Raw genomic sequence first — 21,315 nt, forward strand, 5'->3', positions numbered from 1 at the left:
AACAATAGAAAAGTTGCATCTCATTAAAATACTAGTAAAAGAGACAAGACCAAAGCGATCTGATTTTTTGGAATATCATTTATTTTCATACAGCTACATACGTTTTTATATTGCATTAATTGCAGGAGTTTTGTTATTATTTTTTTTATTAACGCCAGGTTTTACCACAAACCTGTTGTAATATAGTTCACGATAAACTCAGAACATTTCAAACACACTGAAGAAAAAAAAACACGCTCATTCTCTGGAAACAGCTCAAAGTTGCAGTAGTGTTTTTAGTGCTATTGTTTGATTGAATGAATTTGATTGGCTGCAACCGTAGTTACGTCGAGCAGCAGTCCCCGAAGCCGTGCGCGCTCCCGCGGCGGGTGACCCCTTGCGGCCAGACCATGCGTGTCACAACACCGGCCTACGTCGGAACCCTTTATTTTAGGTCCGGCAGGGTTCCAGTCAACTGTCTGGAGACCGAATTTGATGTTACACCGACTGGTGCGCGTGTCTAACCCAAACACTACTATACTATGTGCTTTACATTTTACACGAGTGGACATATTTTACCCGCTGGAAACGTTTATCGAACGTTTTTAAGGTAAAACCACAACAAAGCAGCCAATGAACAAAATGTTACGCTACATGAATATAACGCACAATAGAAGCGCTGATAACGCAAACGGCGCAGGATGGAGTCATTTATTTCTGCGGGTCATTCGCTGCGTTGTATCCCCCTGAGCCCCACCTTCAGGACAAGCCTCTGCCTGCCCGCAGCGGTGCTGGCCCCCCTCCCCGGGCCGCAGACAGCACCCTCCTACCCGCTCTCCGGAGGGCTGCCTTAAAGGCGGAAGCTTCGGTTCCGCCCGCTTCACTTGCTGGAAGCTGCTGAGACCCGACGCAACACAAGTCGCTCCTGTTAAACTCTCTCAACAAACGCAAACCCCGCTTCTTCGAGGTAAGGCGAGCACCGAGCGGAAAATGTTAACTATTCTTTTTTTAAATTATTATTATTTATTTTTTATTTACGTCATTATCTCGCTACTTTTTTTTCTTACGCTGCTGCAGTTTAGAGGTCATCGACAGCCTCGAAATGAAAACATGTTTGTAAAACTTTTTAAAAAGAAATGAGTTGTTAACCCTTTTGGGCGGAGGTCTGATTTAGTTTCAGTGTCATCTCGGATGTTACACATGTGTGGCACACCCACTGAGCTTCATGCGGTCCTGCACCTTCTCCAAACACATGGGTGATCAAACTGCACACTCAAACCTCATTCATTAGGTTTACGTCTAGTTGTTGCCCTACAAAGAAATGGGATTTATAAGCTAACAATGTTTTTTTGTTTTTGTTTTGGATAATGTATAGATATTTAAAAAGCAGGCACTGTAAAGGCAAAAAATATTTGGAAGAATAAAATTTCTATTTGTAATTATAAGAAGATCATCGTCCCTGGAGATGAGCGTGTGGTTTAATTTTATATATTTGAGATCTGACAATTATATCTGATCAGTTCGTTTTTAGCAGAGATTGCCTTTGTTTTCAGTGAAAGTGCTCTGATGGGGTGCAGTGATCCCAGGGCCACTGGAGTCAGTATGTCTTGCTGTGACATTACCATAGCAGCAGTGCCTCCTCCTGAAGCTCTGTGAAGCCGGCGTGATGAAACCTGAACCGCATTTGGCCGATCTCACACGCTGTGCTCACCAAAACCTGGAGACGTTCTTTTTTGGCGTGAAGAAAACCACGGTTTGAACGCCAGCTGTGGTGTGACGCACACTGCTGTTATGGGTGAGGATAGGGAGCGGCTCCTGTGTTCAGCTCAGGTGACCCGTGTTTGATCACCTTTTGGATAAAGCCTTACAGTTCTCAACTAAGATGTATTTTGTGAGAGGAACCAAAACTAAAGCGGGAGGAAAGTGATGTATGTTTTTTTTCAACGATCCCCAAGAGTATGATGCATATGCGTTCAGCCTCCTGATTTAATACTGCCAGTGCTGCTTTACACAGCGTGGGCATTGGGATGTGCCCATTCGTCTTTGCAAAACAGCTTCAGTCCGATTAGACAGAGAGGCCTTCAAATCTTGCAACAGATTCTCAATTGGATTTAGATTTGGACTTTGACTGGGCCCTCACATGAGGATGCTGTTGTTCTGCTATTAGTTTGATCGTTGTTATGTTTTCTGCAACTTCTAACGGGTTTTCTTAATGGTTTGCCCTTTTATTGGTTGCTACTGAAGAATAATATCCCCTTACCATGATGCTGCCACCACCGTGTTTGCTCTCTTTTGGTGTCATCTGACCTTAGCACAAAGGTGTGAAACTTTAAATGGAGCTTCTCACAGGTTTTTTTTTTTTTTTTCCAACAATGGGTTTCTTCCTGTTATTCCTCCATTAGTGCCAGATTTGTGGACTGCGTGACTAATGACTGCCCTGATTTTTGGCTTCAGGAAATGATTCAAATTAAGCACTATGCCGTTCCTTGTTGCAACATGACTGTGTGGTACTTTTGCAAGGCACTGTATTGGTATTTGTAAGACTGTAACCAATTAGTTGTTTTCCCCTCACTTTTCTAAAAAAAAAAACCCCAAAAAAACTAATTTGAAACACTTTCATAACTGTATAAGTTAAGAAGACGGCAGATCCTGTAAAAATCCAAACCGTTCCTATCAGCATGTGCCGTTTACTTCACAGCCAGACACTCACAAAAGGCATGGAGAACACAGAGAGGTGTGTTTGCTCATGTCTATGCATGATATGACTGGAGGTTGCAAAACAAGCAGGGGCATGAGAGATGGGCCTGATGTTTGTTCTCTCCTTATTAGGCAATGCTATTGATAAATGTGCGTCCATCATGGACTCGAGTCATTGGGATCCAAATTTCAACACTTTAGAATGAGTCGTTCCATTTGACTGTGAAATAAATGCAGAGGAACGGGCAAATCAGAGCAGTCCGGAGACGCGTATTCCCCAAGGGTTGCATGATGGGAACATTCGCTCGGAGGCCCCAGAGCGTTAGCTGTTTGTCATCATTGACGGTTCATAGGTCAAGCCTTAAATGGAAAGGTAAATAAAGCCTTCAGCAACGTGAAAGATGGATTTTCTTTGGCAAAAGACTTTATTTTGCTTCTTTTTTGTGAGTGTGTGTGTCTGTTGCATTGTTTGGCAATAAAAGCTGGAATCACCAAAATGTGGGTAAATCACAGCTTCCATGAAGAGACTCCAGAAAAAGGGGTGAATTTTTTTTTTCTTCTTTCTCCTTGATGTGAATTTCTTGATCTACCTGAACACTTGGTTACATTGAAGAGGCTGACATCAATCAGCATTTTTTGCATTCCTTACAAAGTTTTGTCTATATGAGCTTTCTCTCCTTTTTTAAAAAAAAAAAAGGACTACAGTGGCTGGTCTTAATATGATAGATTATGGCTCTTTACCCAGGGCACACCATGTCTGTTGGCGGCACAAGTGCTCTTTTCTTTAAGTTTATTTCTTATTTGAAGTCCGTTTTCCAGTTGGATTCTTGTTCAGTGTTTCAAAAGAAAAACAATTTGGTTGCTGCACCCCCATCACACACTTTTTAAGTAATTGTGACTGCATTTCTCATTTTGACATCCAGATATCTAAATACTTCAGCTTGTTAAATCTGAACTGGGTTATTATACGCAGAATAGGAAGTCCTTAAAACAGTGTGAAATTTAAAAACTGTTATTCTTCAAGGACCCCACCCCCCACTAAGATCAATATCAAAGTGTCATTTTTTTTTTGTCAGTGTGTAAACTTCACATCATAGATGTCAGACTGGGATTTAATTATTTTTAAATGAATTACAGCTGCTTTAAAACGTTTGTTTGTCTAACCAACCTGAGCAGCGCTGTGATACTGCTAACAACCAATCAGAGCCAGACATTCCTCCTGGCTCTGATTGGTTGCTTCTGTTTTGGTGCGATGGGTTTCGGCAAATGGCTGTAGGACATTAAAAAGACCATTTTTGCCTTTTTATATATGACTAAAAATATTCAACGGCCTTCCACATTTGGCTGTGTACATTTAGCTGAGCAGTCACAAACCCTTTCTCTGTCTTTTAATTGAAACTGCATCACCTATGAAGGAGAGAAGGACTGAAAACAGGCTTTTACTTCTTTTTTTTTTTTTTTTAATCAACTGCCATGTTTCCTGCCCTCATGTACCCTAACAATTGTCTGTTTAGTTTATTTCTCTTCTGTTTTTTTTTTGTTTTCTTTTCTAAGTTTAAAAGAAAATGGGAACCTTTGCAAAAATGGCAATATTTATTTTTAAACCGATCCCTAATAACCAGTTACAACTTTAAGCATTGTGAAATATGCTAACGATAGGTTTAATTATGTGTTAATGTGGGGAAAAACTGTAAGCAGTCATTAGTTATAAAACAATGCATGTCCTCAGGTGTTCATATCCCCTGTCACTTTCACATGAAGTTTTAATCCTTTTTTTCCCCCCATTTCTATACCCTTTTATGTTTTATATCCTTAAACCCACTTGTTTCCCTCCAGGCTTGAATGGGAGATCGTGTGAAAACGATCCCTTCCGATTTGCTATGCGTCTGGTACAACAAAACCAGGTGACGGGCTGCAGCAGGTGGTGCTTTGTCCCAGAGGCAGCTTGACTTACAGCTTCAAAAAGGCATTCCTTTCGGATGACAGAACATTTTTATTCAGGAAAATATTCATCGGGAAAGCAAGGCATGTCCTCTTATAACACGCTGCATAGATGCTTGAATCCCGCTCAAGCATGGCGCTGCGTTTCAGGGGATTAAATATATCCTTTCTTGATTAAAGCAAAACATTAAGTCACCAGAAACAACTCTTTCTCACAGAGACGATTAATAAAAGAGAGCAGAGAGTTCAATCTCCAAGTATTGTAAGCATATATAGCACGTGTTGTTTGTTTAGTTTGGGTGACGGTGTCTGCATGCAGCCTTCCTATTTGGTGAGAGCAAAGGTGACATTTCCACATGACCGTTGGGGCTCTGAAGATAATAGACACAAACGCCTTATTCTTTAAAGAAAACTCTATTCTGCATTTCCTCACTTATCGCTTTATTAATTCCTACGATGAAACCTTCACTTATCAGCCCACTTAACCTCATTCTTGCTTCCAGCAAATAGTTTACTGCTCCAGTCTTTCAACTGGGCAAAGGAATGCATAGCCGTCGTGGATTAAACCGTGAAACTTAATAGTGCATGAAATATTTTACTCTTGCATGAGTCTTACCGCCTTCCTGCCTCCTTAATTTCTAATCAGGATGTCGTTAATATATTTGCGCCCAACGATTTGAGAATGCAGTTCATGCAGCCGCTGATGTGTTCTTAGAATCAAAGCGGTTCTAGGAAAGCCTGCAAAACTGTGAGCAGCGAGGGGAAAGCTGAGTTCTAACAAGTCCCTCGCTGTCCAGGGTGTGTCTTTTGCTCGTCTTTACTCCTTCCTCGTGCAGGTCCAACGCCACTGCAGTCGTGCGAGGGAAAACTTCTTGTCTCTTCTCCGCTGTGATTCACAAAGGGAGTGGGGGGGGGGGGGGGGGTTTAGATATGAATGCATGCAAGACATTTTGTTCTCTTGACTGCCGAGCTCTAAACCCGAGGTATGAATTCTGTGGACCGCTTGTAAAAAGGGAAGATGAGCTGCGAAGCATTGCCCGCTTGACTGGAGGAAAAACAGTAATGATGCCTTTTCCTCTGAGCTCGTTATTTTCAGAATGCCTGATTTGCCTTGGTTTTTGCTTGTTTTTGCCCTCTAAGTGCAGTGTTGGCATGATTACGCTTAGTTTGAATTACATATCTTCAGAGCCTTTAATCTTTAATAGGCAGCCATACAAGTAGCTAAACGTTATCATGTTTGTTTGTTGTTGTTTTTTCCCATGAAGGCAAGGCAGTTTCTCTCATGCAGAAAGGTTGGTGAGAGATTGCTGGCATAATGTGTTCAGCAAACAGTTTTAAAATCCTTATTTAGGTGTATTTTTTTCCCTTTTTAGATAAAATTATCAGTGCTAGAATATTTTTTTCCCCCTCATATTTTTTCCCATACAAGTTATTTCAAGCCCCATGTCCAATCAGTTGGAAATGTCAATCAGCACTATTTATTGTTTTCCAGAAGCCATTAAACAGCTGAGCTCTTTTATTTTTTCTTTTAAAAATGTGGTCAATCTGTCGATTTCAAAACGTAAGCGGGCCTCAACCTGTCGCAGAATCAGTTTGATACTGGGTGATGCTACAGAGTGGGTGACATTTAAATCTCCAACAGGTTTGATTTGCTGACAGAATAATAGAAATCATTTAGTTTTTTAGTTCTCGTTTCTGCTTTTAAATATTTGTCTAATGTGCAAAGGTATTTGTACCCCTTTAAACTTTTACCATTTTAAACTACAAACAATGCATTTTTGGGGGGTTTAATTTGTGAGTACAAATTGGTGTGTAATTGTGAAGCAAAAGAAAGCATTCATTGTTTTCAACTATATAAGTAAAAAATAAATAAATAATTAAAATTAAATTAAAGCAAGGCAGACAATTACAGAACAAGGAACACAATAGAGAGACCAGAAATGAAGTTATTAAGATGTTTAAAGTAGCTTTAGGTTAGAAAGTAAGAGGTCTCACAGAAAACTGTACTTCAAGCTGTCGCCCACACATGGAAAGTTCGCCTCTGCAAACCTAGTAAAAATCCATTAAACAGAGAAGCATGGTGGCTCTGGAGGAGCAGCAAAGATTCAGAAATCTTGCCAGGACAACTACTAGTTAACTCCATGAATAAGGTATTTTTGGAGTGGTAAGAAGAAACCTGTAAGAAGTCCCATCTAAAGTTTACCACAAGCCATGAATTGGACACCAACACTTGTAAGAAGGTGGACCTGAAGGGACTTTGTGACCATGCAAAATGCTGTATATGGCTAAAAGCTAGCTGTAAATTGCTCTGAGCGCATCCTAGTCAATGGATAGCATTGCCTAGTCAAAGTCCAGACCTAAATCCAGTATATAATTTGTGATGACAAGACTTGAAAATTGCTGTTTAGATGCTCTAAATCCAATTTGAGCCAGAACTATTTTAAAAGAAGATCGGGGAAGAAATGTCCATCTCTAGATGTTGAAAGCTGGCCATGTGTTGTTGACTCAGGGGAGCCAGATACAAATGTTCTGCACATGCATTGAGATTTTTATTTCTAAATCCCCATGAACCCCATGTTTCATTTTGGGTTTGCCTCCCAACTGCTTTGTGCGGTCGGTCACGTGACGTCAAAGAAATGAACTGAAGTTTTATTGTTACACGACAACGCGGTGAGGAGTTTTTTTTTTTATTTTGTAATAAAGTGTGCCATTTGTGTTGTTTCTAGGTGCACCATGAGCAGCAGCTACAGTGTCTCCCTGGCTGGCCCCGCCCCGTGGGGCTTTAGACTGCAAGGAGGGAAGGACTTCTGCCTGCCCCTCACCATCTCACGGGTGAGAAGGGGCACACTCGCACTCTTACGCATCCTTCACTTCATGACGGTCACCTCAAAGGAATGCAGCCCGCGCACATTTTGCCATTTGCCTCCTGCGTGACAAAAGGACCATTTGCCTCCTGCGTGACACTTGTCTCTGCCTTTAGACGGCTCAGTTTGTGGTCCGTAGCTCCAGGCTTTTACTTACCCCCTGTCCCCCTACTGCTAAAATCACGTAGCGTGGCCGTATTTTGACATATTCTGTTTTGAAAATGAAAGCACATATTTCACAGATGAAGCAAAGGGGCGTCGATGACTGGTGTCATTTGGACATTCAAATTAGTGCGAAGTCTCCTACCCTCTTCCCTGGTATTTGTCCTGATTAGAGACGGAGGAGATGTGCCGTGTGCTGTGGAAGCAGTTGAGTGTAACCCTAGAGAGCCACAGCGGTTCTGTAATAACTATTTGGGGACTTTCTGCCACATAAATTCGGAGTGGACTGACCAGAGTCTTTCATGCTGTTCTGGCTGCCGGATGGCTTATTGTTGGCGTGGACATATACACAATCATTTATGCTCCTGGTTGAGGAGGGCGTTTTTTTTTTTTTTTGTTATTTTTCAAGCATTTTGTTACTGAATCTGTTGGAGAAATTAAAAGGATACCTTTCATGGAGTAAAAGTAGTTCAAATACAACTAAAAGTTGCCATTTGGCCCTCCACCGGTACACATTGTGCCTTGTGTGCTTCTGCAGAGACAGAGGGGAGGCACTCAGGTCTCGCTGCTTCCTGTTATGAAACTCTAATCTGAGTGTCATGACCAAGGTCAGTTCCTCTGTTTATTTGTTGTTGGCAGGATCAGTTACAGAATGTCGAGTATCATGTGTGCAAAGAAATGATGTGTCTCATTTGGTGATGCGTCCATCAGCGTTGGGATGGAGCCGCTGGAAGAGGACTGAAAGACCGGCGTTTGCTTCCCACAACTATTTTTAAGCCGTCGCTGCTGTGATAACGGCGGTATGCAGGACATTATGTTGTCAGCGACCTCTTGTCACTACCAAAGCAGCTGATGAAGCACGTCCACATTCATGAGCTGATCAGATAGCAGAGTTCCCTCTACAGCACAAGTACGAAAGGAGGGAAAAAAACAAAGTTTGATCTGTTTAAATGTCTTGACAATTATGTGCACTCTTTATTAGTGTTTATATAAGTAATTTTGCTTTTTTAATAATTTCTTTTTTTTCTTGGGTGCACATAATGCAACCCAAAGGCTCTTTCAGAATTAGAAGAGTTTAAACCTGTAATTTATGTAGCTATATCTAATTAACACAGGTTATAAGATTATATGTCCAGGCTCCAGTATACACATACACCCTGTCAGATGCTTGGTTGAATATCTTTTAATAAGTTGCACAGAATCCACAGAACTTTTTAGCAATGCTGAGATATTAGACTTAATTCTGGTTGGATATGTGACTCTTTCTCTTAGATTGGCGAACTTGAATGAATCTGGTTTTCACCTTTTAGTCCACAGGTTTATTGTTAGAATTGAGGTCAGTGACTTTCCAGAAGCTTAATATTAGCCAGGTTTATTTGTTCCAAAGCAAGGTTTGGTGTTTTTTTACGGGAGAATGGTCAGGCTGAAACACCTGGTGGTGTCAGAATTCAGCCATCCGATCCATACAGCCACCGTCAAATTAAATAAAATTGGCCAATTTTAAATCACTGTCGCTCTGGACGATGCCAACAAAGAAAGGAGTCCCGTCTCCAAAATGAACTCCAATCGAGCTCAAGTAAAAGTTGCTGTTCCCCCTCATAAACACGTCAAATGCCTTCTGGAGGGAGGTTTTGTCATTGGAAAGGATAAAAGACGGAGCTATTTGGCCAAAGTGACAAAAGGCATGTTTGATATGGTTTAAGTAGGACTTTCATACCCAACAAAATTGTACAAACTCTCAAGCATGTTGGTGGCAGCATCATGCCTACGGTTTGCAGAGAAGTGTACATAAACCTCTGTACATCTAGAGAAATCATAACCTTATTAAATGTGGCAGTCCGCTTACATACGTTGTTAAAGTTTTGATCGTAGTACTGCACGGTATTAGAAAAAGATGTGATAATACTGGTGAGTGTTGTGATTTGGCATTTAATAAACAATGTAAAGGTTTGTGTGTCTTTCAGCTTGGGGTCAAATGTAGACCCCAGTTGATAAGAAGTTTATCCAGCTTCTGGAAGAAAATCAATCATTTCTTTATGTCCAACAAAGGTTTATTGAAAAAGATGTCTCTGACTGAAATCAACCTTTTTTTTTGGCCTTGAAAGAACTTAGTTATAATTAATTAGTGACTCGGCAACTTTACCAGCTCTTCACTTTCTACTGTATTTTATGCTGTGTTAGACGGCAAGTTTCACCAACTATATTACAGGCACAGGTAGCCTGAATGCACGCTCCTCTGGTAGGGAACATTAACTGCAGTCCAGGCAGATATTTGCTGTATGCATATTGCATTAAGTGACATTGTGGTACAGATAACATTTACTATATATTGTGCAGTCCTATTTACCTCATATCTTGTCCACAACCGGCTTCTGTCGAGGCTTGAAGTAAACAATTGTACTGCTCGTCACGTCACTAGTTGGTTCTATATCACAAAAGTATTTTGTCCAAGCAAACATTGAACTAATAGCTCTGATTAATTGTTTATATGTAGGCTTTTGAAACTCCCTCCGCCTGATTTTGTTTATGATCTGGTGGCTGGTTTGTGTCCTGACTGTGTGGTGATGTGATATATAATTGAATCCCCGTTTGGACATAGGGGAACATTAGCAGAAACAATCCGTTAGTAGACAAGACACATTTTGAAACATCTGCGAATGGTTTTGCTGCTGCTTTAATCCCTTCATTAGATTGGTGAGGTAGAAAATTGTGTTGACCTCAAGCTTGTTTCAGGGTTCATTTGAGACCCGCAATGTTAAATATACCCATCGTGTGGTGAGGAATATGCATCTGTTGACAACACAGCCGAGCTTGTATTTATTTTGCTCTGATGAATGATGTTGCCATGGAGTAATGATGTAACGACTTTACATATGCCTACCATATGTAGCTGATCTAAGGATTATGCACAAAATATGAGGATGGCTACAGAACAATTACAGATAATTATTGTGATTTCCTGCAAGGAATTTTCAGCTTTAGCTCTTTAAATGACACTCGATGGCTCTAAGAGGTGCAGTAATGCACTGAATATTGTGAAAATGTACCTTTCACGTTGTGGCACAGCTTTAAAAGACCTGCTGAATGTATTGGACCATGTGCATAAAATATTCAGAGTAAAATTATATTTGACGTTTTGTGTTGAATATCAAACATGATTCAGTGCAGTTATGTGCTCAAACTGGGACCACCCAAAACCTCATGTATGATTTATGGAGCTGGGCCCCGTGTGTGTGCTGTGCTGTGTGTGTGTGTGTGTGTGTGTGTGTGTGTGTGTGTGTGTGTGTGTGTGTGAGTGAGTGAGAAAGGGGATTGTCACTACTTGTTTTTCCTCCAACTCTTCCACATCATATAGAACAAGGCTTACGCGCTTCTTTTTCATCGATCTCTTCTTGACCGTTTTACTCGGCTGAAAAACGCTTTTAAAAATTATGTGGTTTTTATTCACCCAATGTGTCAGGGGGTCAAATCTCAATCTGTTTTTCTTTGTCCATATGCCTGTTTCGTTTTATTTTCCTTCATGTGCACCCTGAAAATTCATTTCCAGAAAACATACAGGCTAATTTTAGGTCTGTTTTCGCTAAAGGCTTCCTACTGCCATATATGCTCTGTTTTTAGCCACTGCATTTTTTTTTTATCATGGGAAAGTTAATTTCCCTCGATCGGAGACTACCAATCAAAAGTTTGGACTCACCTTCCTATTTAGTGGTTTGTCTTTATTTTTTATGGCTACCTCTGGAAACTCCTTCGTGACAGTTGGAAAGCCATTTCAGGCGATTAAACTCATGAAGCTCATTGCGAAAAGACCAAGGGTGACAAGAGCAGTAATAATAAAAAAAAAAGCTAAAATATACAAGATTTTTTGAGTTATTTCACAATTTTGTGTTTGATACATAAGTCTATATACTTTTGAGTCATAGTTTTGATGTCTTTGCTCTGTATCTCCAATGTAGAAAGTCATAAAAACAAGGAAAAGCCATTGAATGACAAAGGTGATTTTTTTTTTCTTTTCTATTTTTTCCCTCTGAGTGAAATTATATGATGTTTTATAAGCTTTTTTTAAAAGGCCAAACCCCTTTTTCTGAGATATTACTTTTTTTTTTTAAGTATTGTAAGTTTAATTTTGTTTGCAGCAGCCTTTTACTGCTCTCTTTCATCTGCCTTTAAGCAGCCCCTTCACTCACCAGCCATTATTCTTCTCAGACATTTTTCAGAAACTCTTTTAAATCCAGCTCCCCAGACGGTGGCCAAAACTGCAGTTTAATTTCCTCTCCGCAGACTCGACAGACCTCTATAAACCGCCGTAAAATACTGAGGATGCTAACTCTAGCAGGCTTTTTGTACTAAAAATTCTCTTGTCCATAGTAAAGGAAGCATAAATTTACACTGAGGGCACAGGAAGTGTTGCTGTTTATTTGCCATATTTTGATTTATTTGCTTTCTGCTTGGCAGTTTAAGAGTTGGCTTGGAGAAAGTTTTTTTTTTTTTTTTTAAATCAAATGTATTATAAATGAAAATCGGAGAGGAAATTTGTGACGGTGATAGAGCAAAAACTGTCTTCCATTTAAGAGTCCTGGCACTCGAAACATAACTTTATCTTATTTGGCTGCTTGACCACGCTGGCTGTCTGGTCTCAGCCATAACTGCTGGTGCAGAAACAAATAAAAGCAAGCTGTTAGAGGGGGGAAAAAAACATACCCTGCATTTTAGGAAACCACACAGACAAGTTGTGGTCTGTGCTGCTTAGCTGGGAAGCAGCTTGGATTTTCCTCAACCATCCATTGTGCACTCTGCTGGCTGCTGGAGATGCGTTCAGGGTCCATATGGATTCAGTAGAAGCTGCTCGCATGTGTTTGATCCCAGTGTGATTGCTTTGTGTCTGTCTTGAGCTTTTAGGAAGGCATCTGCTTTCAGGCTCCCTTATGCAATATGGCAGAACTATAAAGAGTAGCGGTGCTGTCACTTCATTTTGATTTAGATAACTCATATTTTTAAGATTTCTTCCATGTGACTGAAAAGCACCATACAGCCAGCACAGCCCGTTTTTAGTGGAGGAGATTTCACTGCAACCTTCAGTATTTTTTTTTATTTTTTGTGTACCACCATCAAATTTTGATTTGACATGCATATTAATTGTGTTATCCCTTCTCTTTTTCCAGAAATGGCTGGAAAAGCACTTGTTTCTTTTGTGTCGTTGTTACACTGCAGCAGGAAGCTGTAACCTCAGACGTCTCATTTCAAACTATGCAGCATGGAGTTGGGGTCCAGTACTGGTTGTTGGCGCAAACATTTTCATATCTTCTGGCTCAGCCGGGTAAACCAGCTGGATCTTTTCTGGACCTGTCTATGCAGAGTATTCAGTATTCAGTTCAGGGTCGGTACTTCGCTACGTGTTTTTTTTTTTTTTTGTGTGTTGTCATGGCAATATGACTAAGACCTCCTTTAAGGTTTTCCTGGCATCTCAGGTTTTTTTTTTTTTTTTTTATGTAGTTACAGACGGGGGTCAAACCATGACAACCGTTTGTCTACCTCTGTTCATGTCCTTAATGGGCGTGTTTTGCTTTGAGAAGATGAGCCTTTGGTATTTGGACACCTTCCATCTGCTGTGTGCTACTGTTCAACATGGCCACCAACTGATTACTTTAGCGTAACTGATACTGTTGCATATTCATTTAAATTAGCAACCTACTAAATGAGGACTTAAAGTATTTTGAGAAATAAGTACATGAAGTAGAGCTGATTTTTTTTTTCATTTTTTTTCGTTTTTTGACATTCTTGTTAGCCTTATTTAGGCCCTGAAAAAACAAGTTTAATGGAAGCATGGTGGTTTGTGTTAAAAAACACACTTTCTCTGTTTAATAATCATGTCTTCTATTGGCTGAATCTATTCTCTAAAACAATCCCAATGGCTCCTTTCTTTTTATGCTATCTGAAACTGTAACAAGGGAACTGACAGAGCATCCATAAATCAGTTTTTCAGATTTTTTATTTTTTTTATTATTTTTTTTTTATTTTAAGCCCTGTCTGCAACATTTTAAAACCTGTAAAACAGCCCTTACAATCCTGCTGTTTTGGGGGCCTGTAGTTTTTTTAGGAAAAGATGTTCAGAAATATCCTTAAATCTGCTGACGGTCGGTAGGTAACTTGAAACGAGGCATGACATTTACTGCTTTGTAAAATTGATATTTGGTGACCTGTCGAGTCTTATTTCACTGGCTTTCTTACGCACAAATAGCTCACTTTGTGTCTTTTTGACTTTGAATGATGTACTATTACTTGTGCGTATTAGTCTGTCTAATATTGGGGACAGGATTTTATTTTATTTGTTAAGCACTCAGCTGCCAGTCACTGGTCAAGCAAATTAACCTGACAATCATCCAGTTGTTGTCACCAGTTGACAATTTAATGCATCCTTGCAATTAGGTAATATCCAAATCCATAAATCTAAAATGGATATTATGTACCCATCAAATAGATTTTTGTGTTTTACTTTCCTATTCTAGTTATAAAAAAAGTGTAAATGTGACAAAGATCTTGCATGTTGCCTCAACAACAAAGGGGTCAGAAACATTTGAAGTGTTATTGTGTTCGTCCAGCTCATGAGATGATGAAGCATTTTGGGTTAATAACAAGGCAAGATTAAGAAAACTGACGTTTTTTTTTCTTTTGGTTTTCACAAACTGAATTAAGATTCACAAATCAAAAACTGATTTAAAGAACATGCAACCGGTGCAGAGTACTGAAAAAAAACATATTTTTTCCCCACAAATGTAATGAAGCTTTCATAAATCTCAAACTTTATTTCTATCTGTGAAGAATTTTCCAGGTCAGATTAGACAAAAGTAGGTTTTGTGCTACAAAGTGTTACATTCAGCTCTCTGTTTCTTTAGAGAATGCACAGAAATGGGTCTTTAGCTTAGAGCAGATGGAAACATTAAATCCAATGCAAACTTCAGTAAGTTTAGCAAGATGTAGTTGGCAATCACTGCTAAGAAATTATTTTTGCTTGCTTAAACAATTGAGTTCTGATCACCCTCAACATGCTCGTGTTGTCCATTAGCTATATATGTAGAGGTCAACTCTATCACCCAACTCATTAAATACCACCGTATAGGAATCTCAACTATAGTATATGAAAGCTTGCATATTCATAACTGGAGCAGATAATAGCTTAAACTAATTTTCCTAGATGAAGTCACATGACGATGGTAAATGGGTGGCGCTTTGTGAGACAGACTTTAGTTAATTAGTTAGATAATAGTGAGAAATGGTATGTGCTGCACATAGCCTAAAATATTTCCTTCTAGATTTCTCCGTTTTTAGCTACCTTAGCAGATTTAATTTAATTAGAACATTGTTCTTTTTTTAGTGGCTTTATAGATTAAATCGATTGGCTATGTGGTGTGCCAAGCCCCAACAGATCTGAAAGTTGCTCTGTTAGTTTGTATTTTGATATTTGGCATCAGGAAACTTGCACCTCAATTAACTATGAGGTATGTTGTCAGGCAGCAATGTGACTTGGAGAGGTTCTGTGTGTCTGTGGTTCCTTGTTTTTGATGGCACAGGAGGCGTTAAACCTAAGTCCACTCCATATAAGGTCTTCTTTCTTACTCCATCCTGCACAGACATGACATGCAGCTCACTGGCTTCCCAGCTCCCACCACAAGATACTTCCTGTAGCACGACTTCTCAGATGTGAATCAACCCTTTTCCTAACTCCACACTTTCACTGAAGGCAGGAAGCTGCACTCCGAGAAGCAATGGGGGCGGTTAGTGTCCTTGTAATGGCAAAGTGTGAAGCTACCAGCATAGGGCTTGCTAAACTGTTAAATAAGGGCATTGGTGGATGTTGTAAAGTGCTCTATCTTTATTATAACATTTTTACTTATTCTTTTAAATGTAAGTATTCAGTTATGTGTCTGAGAATGGCTGTATGTTACACTGAAACGTGTGTGGAGCCAATGGACTGCTATTTTGTCATTTAGACATGCCCTGTTGCTTTTTGAGGCAAGGTGGAAGTTATTTTAATATGAACAAAAATAAAAAAACTTTTTAAGATTTCCCATAATTCCTATTAGAGCTGTAGAGCATAGCTTGTTTTACCAGCTCCCAGATACTTTTCTGATGGACTGCATTCACAGAACCTCACTGAAGGAACCAGTGATTATTGTTAGTGACATTATTAGTGACTGGCTCCAGTAAATTCACCAGTGCGGAGAGAAAAACCACAAAACAGCAGCCTCACTATAATATGGCTGAAGTCCCATTCGCGTAAACGATCTGGATATATACCCATATTAATTTAAACAGCATAGCCATCAACCACTCTGGTAATTAAATTATATTTTTAAGCACCCATGTCATGGCCTTTAACATTTTATGTAGCAAAGTTATGACGGTGGATATGAAATTATAGACCACAACCAATCGGATTTGGTAAAACGCTGTGTTAAGACGTTTTTCCCTGCAGAACAGCAAATGTCACTGTTTATTATTTATCTGCTTTCTGTCACGAGTCTCTCTCAGCCCTTCCTTGTTTTATATTTATAGACCACACATGCCAGAGATTCTTCCTCAACATTCATTTGTGTTGTGTCCACATGAGAGAGACAGTGACTGAATGGGGAAAGCTTTGGATTTACAGTGTACTGTTTGTTCACATCATATTAAAGCATTATGGGGGACATATTTTGCAAAATACACTTTTTTTTTTTTTTTAGCCCTTAAGTACATTTTATGTACTTGGAGTCCTTAAGAGTGCAGAAAAGTGACATGTGGTCTCTCCAGGTTCTATGTAGATATTAAAATTTTCTTCATTAGCTTTTTTTTTCTTTTTACAATAATGTCACAGTATTTGCTGCGGAACTGCTAAACAAGGTCAGGGAGGTCCAACTTATATTGACATTGACATTACCTCCCAACTTATGTTGACATTGACATTGCCTGTAAATGGAAACAAAGATTGTTGGAAAGAGACAGAAAAAAATACAACATTTTAACGGGTAAAAGTTAAATGGATGTTTCTTGACAACCCAAAAGGATAAAGATAATAAAATGAGCACCTTTGGATTATCTATGGAGGAAAACTGGGTGTGGGAGTCTGTGTATGAGAAGAGGTTGGATGAACACAAATTTGACATGGGGACTTTTCTATCATTACTTTTGACTTGCATGGAGTTTTTTATGCATAAAAGGCATATAGCTACGTTATATGCTTATTAAAAAAGACCAGAAACCATTTGATCATGTTAAAATAAGGTTATAATACCCCAAATGTCCATCCTGATAGTGTTTAGATAGTCCTTTCTGAGCCTAAATAGAACCCAGCATCGGATGCGATGAGCAGACATACAAATAAATGTGGTGCCATCTACTGGCAGTATGCAGAACTACACTAACTCTAGCCTCATACAAGAACATTTACTTGTCAGTCAACTGTGGTCACATCTGAGCAATCAGCAGCTTTAGCTTCTGCTTCAGTGAACCCCGACGTCCACACTGTATTCCCAGCGCTATTCCAGTCTTTTCCCTCTTGGAATCATATATTTTTTCGAGCTTTCTTTCACTGGATCTTAGACCATTCGTTATTGTTTCCATTAAGATGCTAGTAGCTGTTAGCTGCTTCCTTGTTTCATCCCCTTCTGCACATGTGCAGTGTCTTACTTCTATTGTTATAATAAATATACATCAAAAGCTTTATTTACTAACAAATTGAGCAAAAACAAATAATTTAACACCAAAATGACAACTTACATGCCAGCAGGACGTGATAATATTTCATAAAAACTGTATGCAACCAGAGTGAGCTACTGAAAATAAAATAACATGGCTATGTACTTTTAAGGCCCAAAGTATAGGATTCTAAACGTCCCTCATCCTTCCTCAGCGACTTTCAGCTGCATTCTTATCCAGCCATTGTGAACTATTCAATTTCACATTTCCATTTCCATTTTTGAACATGGAAATGGATACATTGTCAGAATCTACAATTCATTACATATGTGAAAAGTAAAAATTGTAAAAATGAGGATGTATACTCTGAGAATGTTGGTTGTTTAATAAATACATCTATGCCAAGTTAAGCAAATGCTTGCAGGTACATATGAGTCTGAGTCGGTGCCACACATTTAATGAGCAAGTAATTCAGTTAAAGTCAAGAGTCTGTCTGCACACTGGGCTTTTGTGAGCGGCACTCACCATGTGACCGCACCATAGATGTCCTAGACGTTGGTATGCATACATCAGCCTCAGCTCTGGGCTCTAGACTTCCTGCTACTGATCAAGTAGCAAGCGAGTGGAAGAAAGCACTTTTCAAGACCCAGAGAAAAACGTGGCAGTCACTGGCACCGGTGCTGACACTTCCTCATTCCTCCGTTCTCCTTCCCATTCTTTTCCTCTATTTTGTTAGGTTGAGAGTAAACACAATGGGACAATGGCTGCATTTCAGAGTCGCTCAACCTGAATGCATTCTTTAGCCGTGAGGAAAGGGGATATCTTGTTTTTTGTTTCTCTGTCCTTATCAGTTTGGGTTCGTATAAATAGCTTTTAGTCAACTGTGTGGGGCGAGGATAACAGATTTGAGATAACGGATACTAGAAATCTGCTGAGTTTTCTGTGGAGGGTTAGCTTTTGTTTTCCACTTTCATATCCAAGTGCTGTGAACGGACGCAATAAAATGAAACCTCCCTTTCCATTGACCTTTGAAAGCTTTTCACACACCTGACCTGTCACATTGAGTGGAAGTCTATCACCATGTTGACAGATGACATTCATTTATGGTTGTAATAAAGACGATATAAGATAATGAGTACACAGAGTCCTTTTGGCAGCCAGCATGGGCGTGCAGGATTGGAGCGTGTTAAGAGACTGCTGACTGATTGATGAGGTGTGCACAGCCTTGTGTGTAATGACAGATCCGTCATCACAACTGAAAGGTTGTCGCGCAGTCGTCCTTCTTTTATGACGTTATTCCCATGTTTAAAATCCTAGTCTCAGCACAGTGGAAATAGATGGCAGATACACTAAAACTTCACCCTTTAACTTACGCTTCTGTCTGCAAGACACTTTTAAGACCCTGTTGTAGGTTTTAATAATGAAAACCGTCAGGTGATACTTTGTTCCCGTCTGGATTTTTATGGTACTCGTACTAAAAAGTTATGCTCCTCTCACTTTTCATTTGCCTTGGAAATTCTTCAGTATCTCAGAAGTGCTTGCAGGTGGTGGATTTGAGTTAAGGAATGCCAGAAGAAGCAGGGAGTGAAGTTTTTTTTAGTTTTTTTTTTCTGCAGTTACCTCACTTAGCATTAGGTGATAGGCATCTAGTGTCTACTCATGATCTTTGCTTCTGCTTGTAGTGTAAACAAACAATATACAGAAAACTTTCCTTTTGCAGGTGTAGAGCAGCGTTTAATGCTTGGTGCACCTTAGTGGGAAATATCCCAGCTTTACGGAGCATCTAAGATCCTTCTTTCAAAATGTGGAGTTTGTAACATTGCTAAAATTTTGTTATACAAGCGTAATCCTCATTGTCACTCCAGAAACACAAGATATTTTTTTTTCTCTTTTTAACCATGTTTTATTTTGTTTGCTTTCATATTCTCTGTGAGGAATATAAATAGAATTCACTTGGCTACCAACCATTGTTTACTTTCAACATAATATTTGATCCAATAGTAATGTCATTAATTGATCACATTAATCCCAACTCGTCATTCAGCTTCTTTGTATTTGAATATATTTTTAAATCATGTTTTAAAATACACATTTTCATTCTTTGTGTGTGTCTATCTATCTATCTATCTATCTATCTATCTATATATATATATATATATATATATATATATATATATATATATATATATATATATATATATATATATATATATATATATATATATATATATATATATAAATGAATGAATGAATGAATGAATGAATGAATGAATGAATGAACGAATGTATTTACCTATGTCATCTATAAATAACTTGGTAATCATTACATTTGAAAACAGCATATGCTTCTCTTCGATAAGATTTCCATTTTCTGACAAGATGATGCAATGTTGTTGATTTAAAAAATATATATACATGTCTGGACTAGTATAAAAGCAGTTATCCATGCCTCAGTTAAAAAAATGTGTGAAAAATTTCCTAAAAATTTATTAGTTTGGAATACCAAGTTAGGCAAATAGTCGAAGACAGTGGGATTAAGCTTTCAGCCCTAAAAACCAAAGCATGTGCAGATTTCTATGGTGGAAATCAAGTTCAATCTAACATGTTGCTTGGAAAATAAGATTCCTATCTCGTCTGATAAGACGGGAAAGGAAAAAGATCAGTGTTTGGAGGTTGTGAAAAATGAATTAATAAAATGTTCTCTGATCACTTTTTTTCCCTCAAAGGTGTTTCTTATATGTTCAAAATGAGAGAACCCTTTAAGTTTGAAATATAAATGTGTGGAATTGAAGTTTACAGAGAAAAAAACAGCTCCTGATGTAATCCACTTTTTTAATGCTGAACTTGTTTTTTTGTGCATTTTCATTTTATTGCAGCTGACTGAAGGGGGAAAGGCAGTTAAAGCCGGGATGAACATTGGAGATATCATCCTTTCTATTAATGGTATTTCTTCAGAAGGAATGAATCACCTCGAGGCTCAGAACAAGATTAAAGCCTGCACAGGCAACCTCAACCTCACTCTACAAAGGTAACATGGACAGAAAATTCACTACACACACAAAAGTCTACACAATCATTTACACACAGCCTTTTAAAGTAGACTTGAGTCGATTCTCATACAGTTCTCCTTTTTCTTGTGTATATTGACAGTCGTAAAGCCAAGGGATGACAGATTTAGTTGAATATTTGTTTTTTTTTTCTCATTTTTGGAGCTTAATATTTGAATTGAAGGTGTTGGTGGTAGAACCATATAGGTGGACAAATGTAACATGGGCAAGCAGAGATGCCTCTGCAGGGCAGTCAAAGAGGATATTAGGTGGAACTGAAGTAGAGGACATTCATGCTTGTTTATCCATGGAGTATATCACAGACACATCAATATTATCACGTCAAGCAGTGTCACATGCAAGTAATGAGTAATTTATCTGTTTAATATGTATAAAATGTAAATATATATAATATAGACATGTTTAAAGACATAATGCGACTAAAATGCTCTTGCATGTCCACAGGATATCTATGAACTTTTATTTTTGTTCAGATTTAGAAGCTCTGACAGCATTTGAGAGGCTGTCGGAACCTGTTTTATCTTCTTGATACCTATTCAGCAGGAGTACTCGCCCAACAAATCAGCACGACTCTGATCAGCATCTGTCCCACAGCTGCATCCAGTTTCCAGTAACCAACCGTAGTGGTGGCCAGAAGGCAACAGTAGTCTGTACTACTCCTAATAATAATGTTGTGAGTTTTAACCTGGACATTCACCAAACCAACAGACCCTGGATGAAAGGGTCTTACAGCGTGCTAGTATGTCTAGCTGGGTTCTGACCAAGTCTGTAATAATAACTCTGCAGTTTTTTGTATATGTACATGCAGATTAGGTTGGTCATACAGTTTATCCAAGGATCAAACGGTTGCAGGAAAAAGCAGTGGAGTAGATGTTTAATGCAGATCTGCTCTAAGCCATTGGCCCCACTGATCTATCTCCATTTCCAAGCAC

The 21,315-nt window shown here is 39.0% G+C and overlaps 1 protein-coding gene across 3 annotated transcripts in view; it reads left to right on the forward strand.

Moving 5' to 3' along the window:
* Window positions 1-474: 474 nt before the first annotated feature.
* Window positions 475-21,315, forward strand: part of pdlim5b (PDZ and LIM domain 5b) — a 46,835-nt gene continuing 25,994 nt past the window's right edge. Inside the window, exons 1-3 of one of the 3 annotated variants that reach the window (XM_036134454.1) lie at window positions 475-946; window positions 7,344-7,449; window positions 20,192-20,343. In XM_036134454.1, the coding sequence (XP_035990347.1) occupies window positions 7,351-7,449; window positions 20,192-20,343 (251 nt within the window). In that variant the 5' untranslated portion in view covers window positions 475-946; window positions 7,344-7,350. The remainder of the gene's footprint in view (window positions 947-7,343; window positions 7,450-20,191; window positions 20,344-21,315) is intronic. The other 2 variants (XM_036134455.1, XM_036134456.1) reach the window with 2 other exon arrangements.

Source organism: Fundulus heteroclitus, unplaced genomic scaffold (genome assembly GCF_011125445.2).
Source record: "Fundulus heteroclitus isolate FHET01 unplaced genomic scaffold, MU-UCD_Fhet_4.1 scaffold_82, whole genome shotgun sequence".
Classification (NCBI taxonomy): Eukaryota; Metazoa; Chordata; class Actinopteri; order Cyprinodontiformes; family Fundulidae; genus Fundulus; species Fundulus heteroclitus.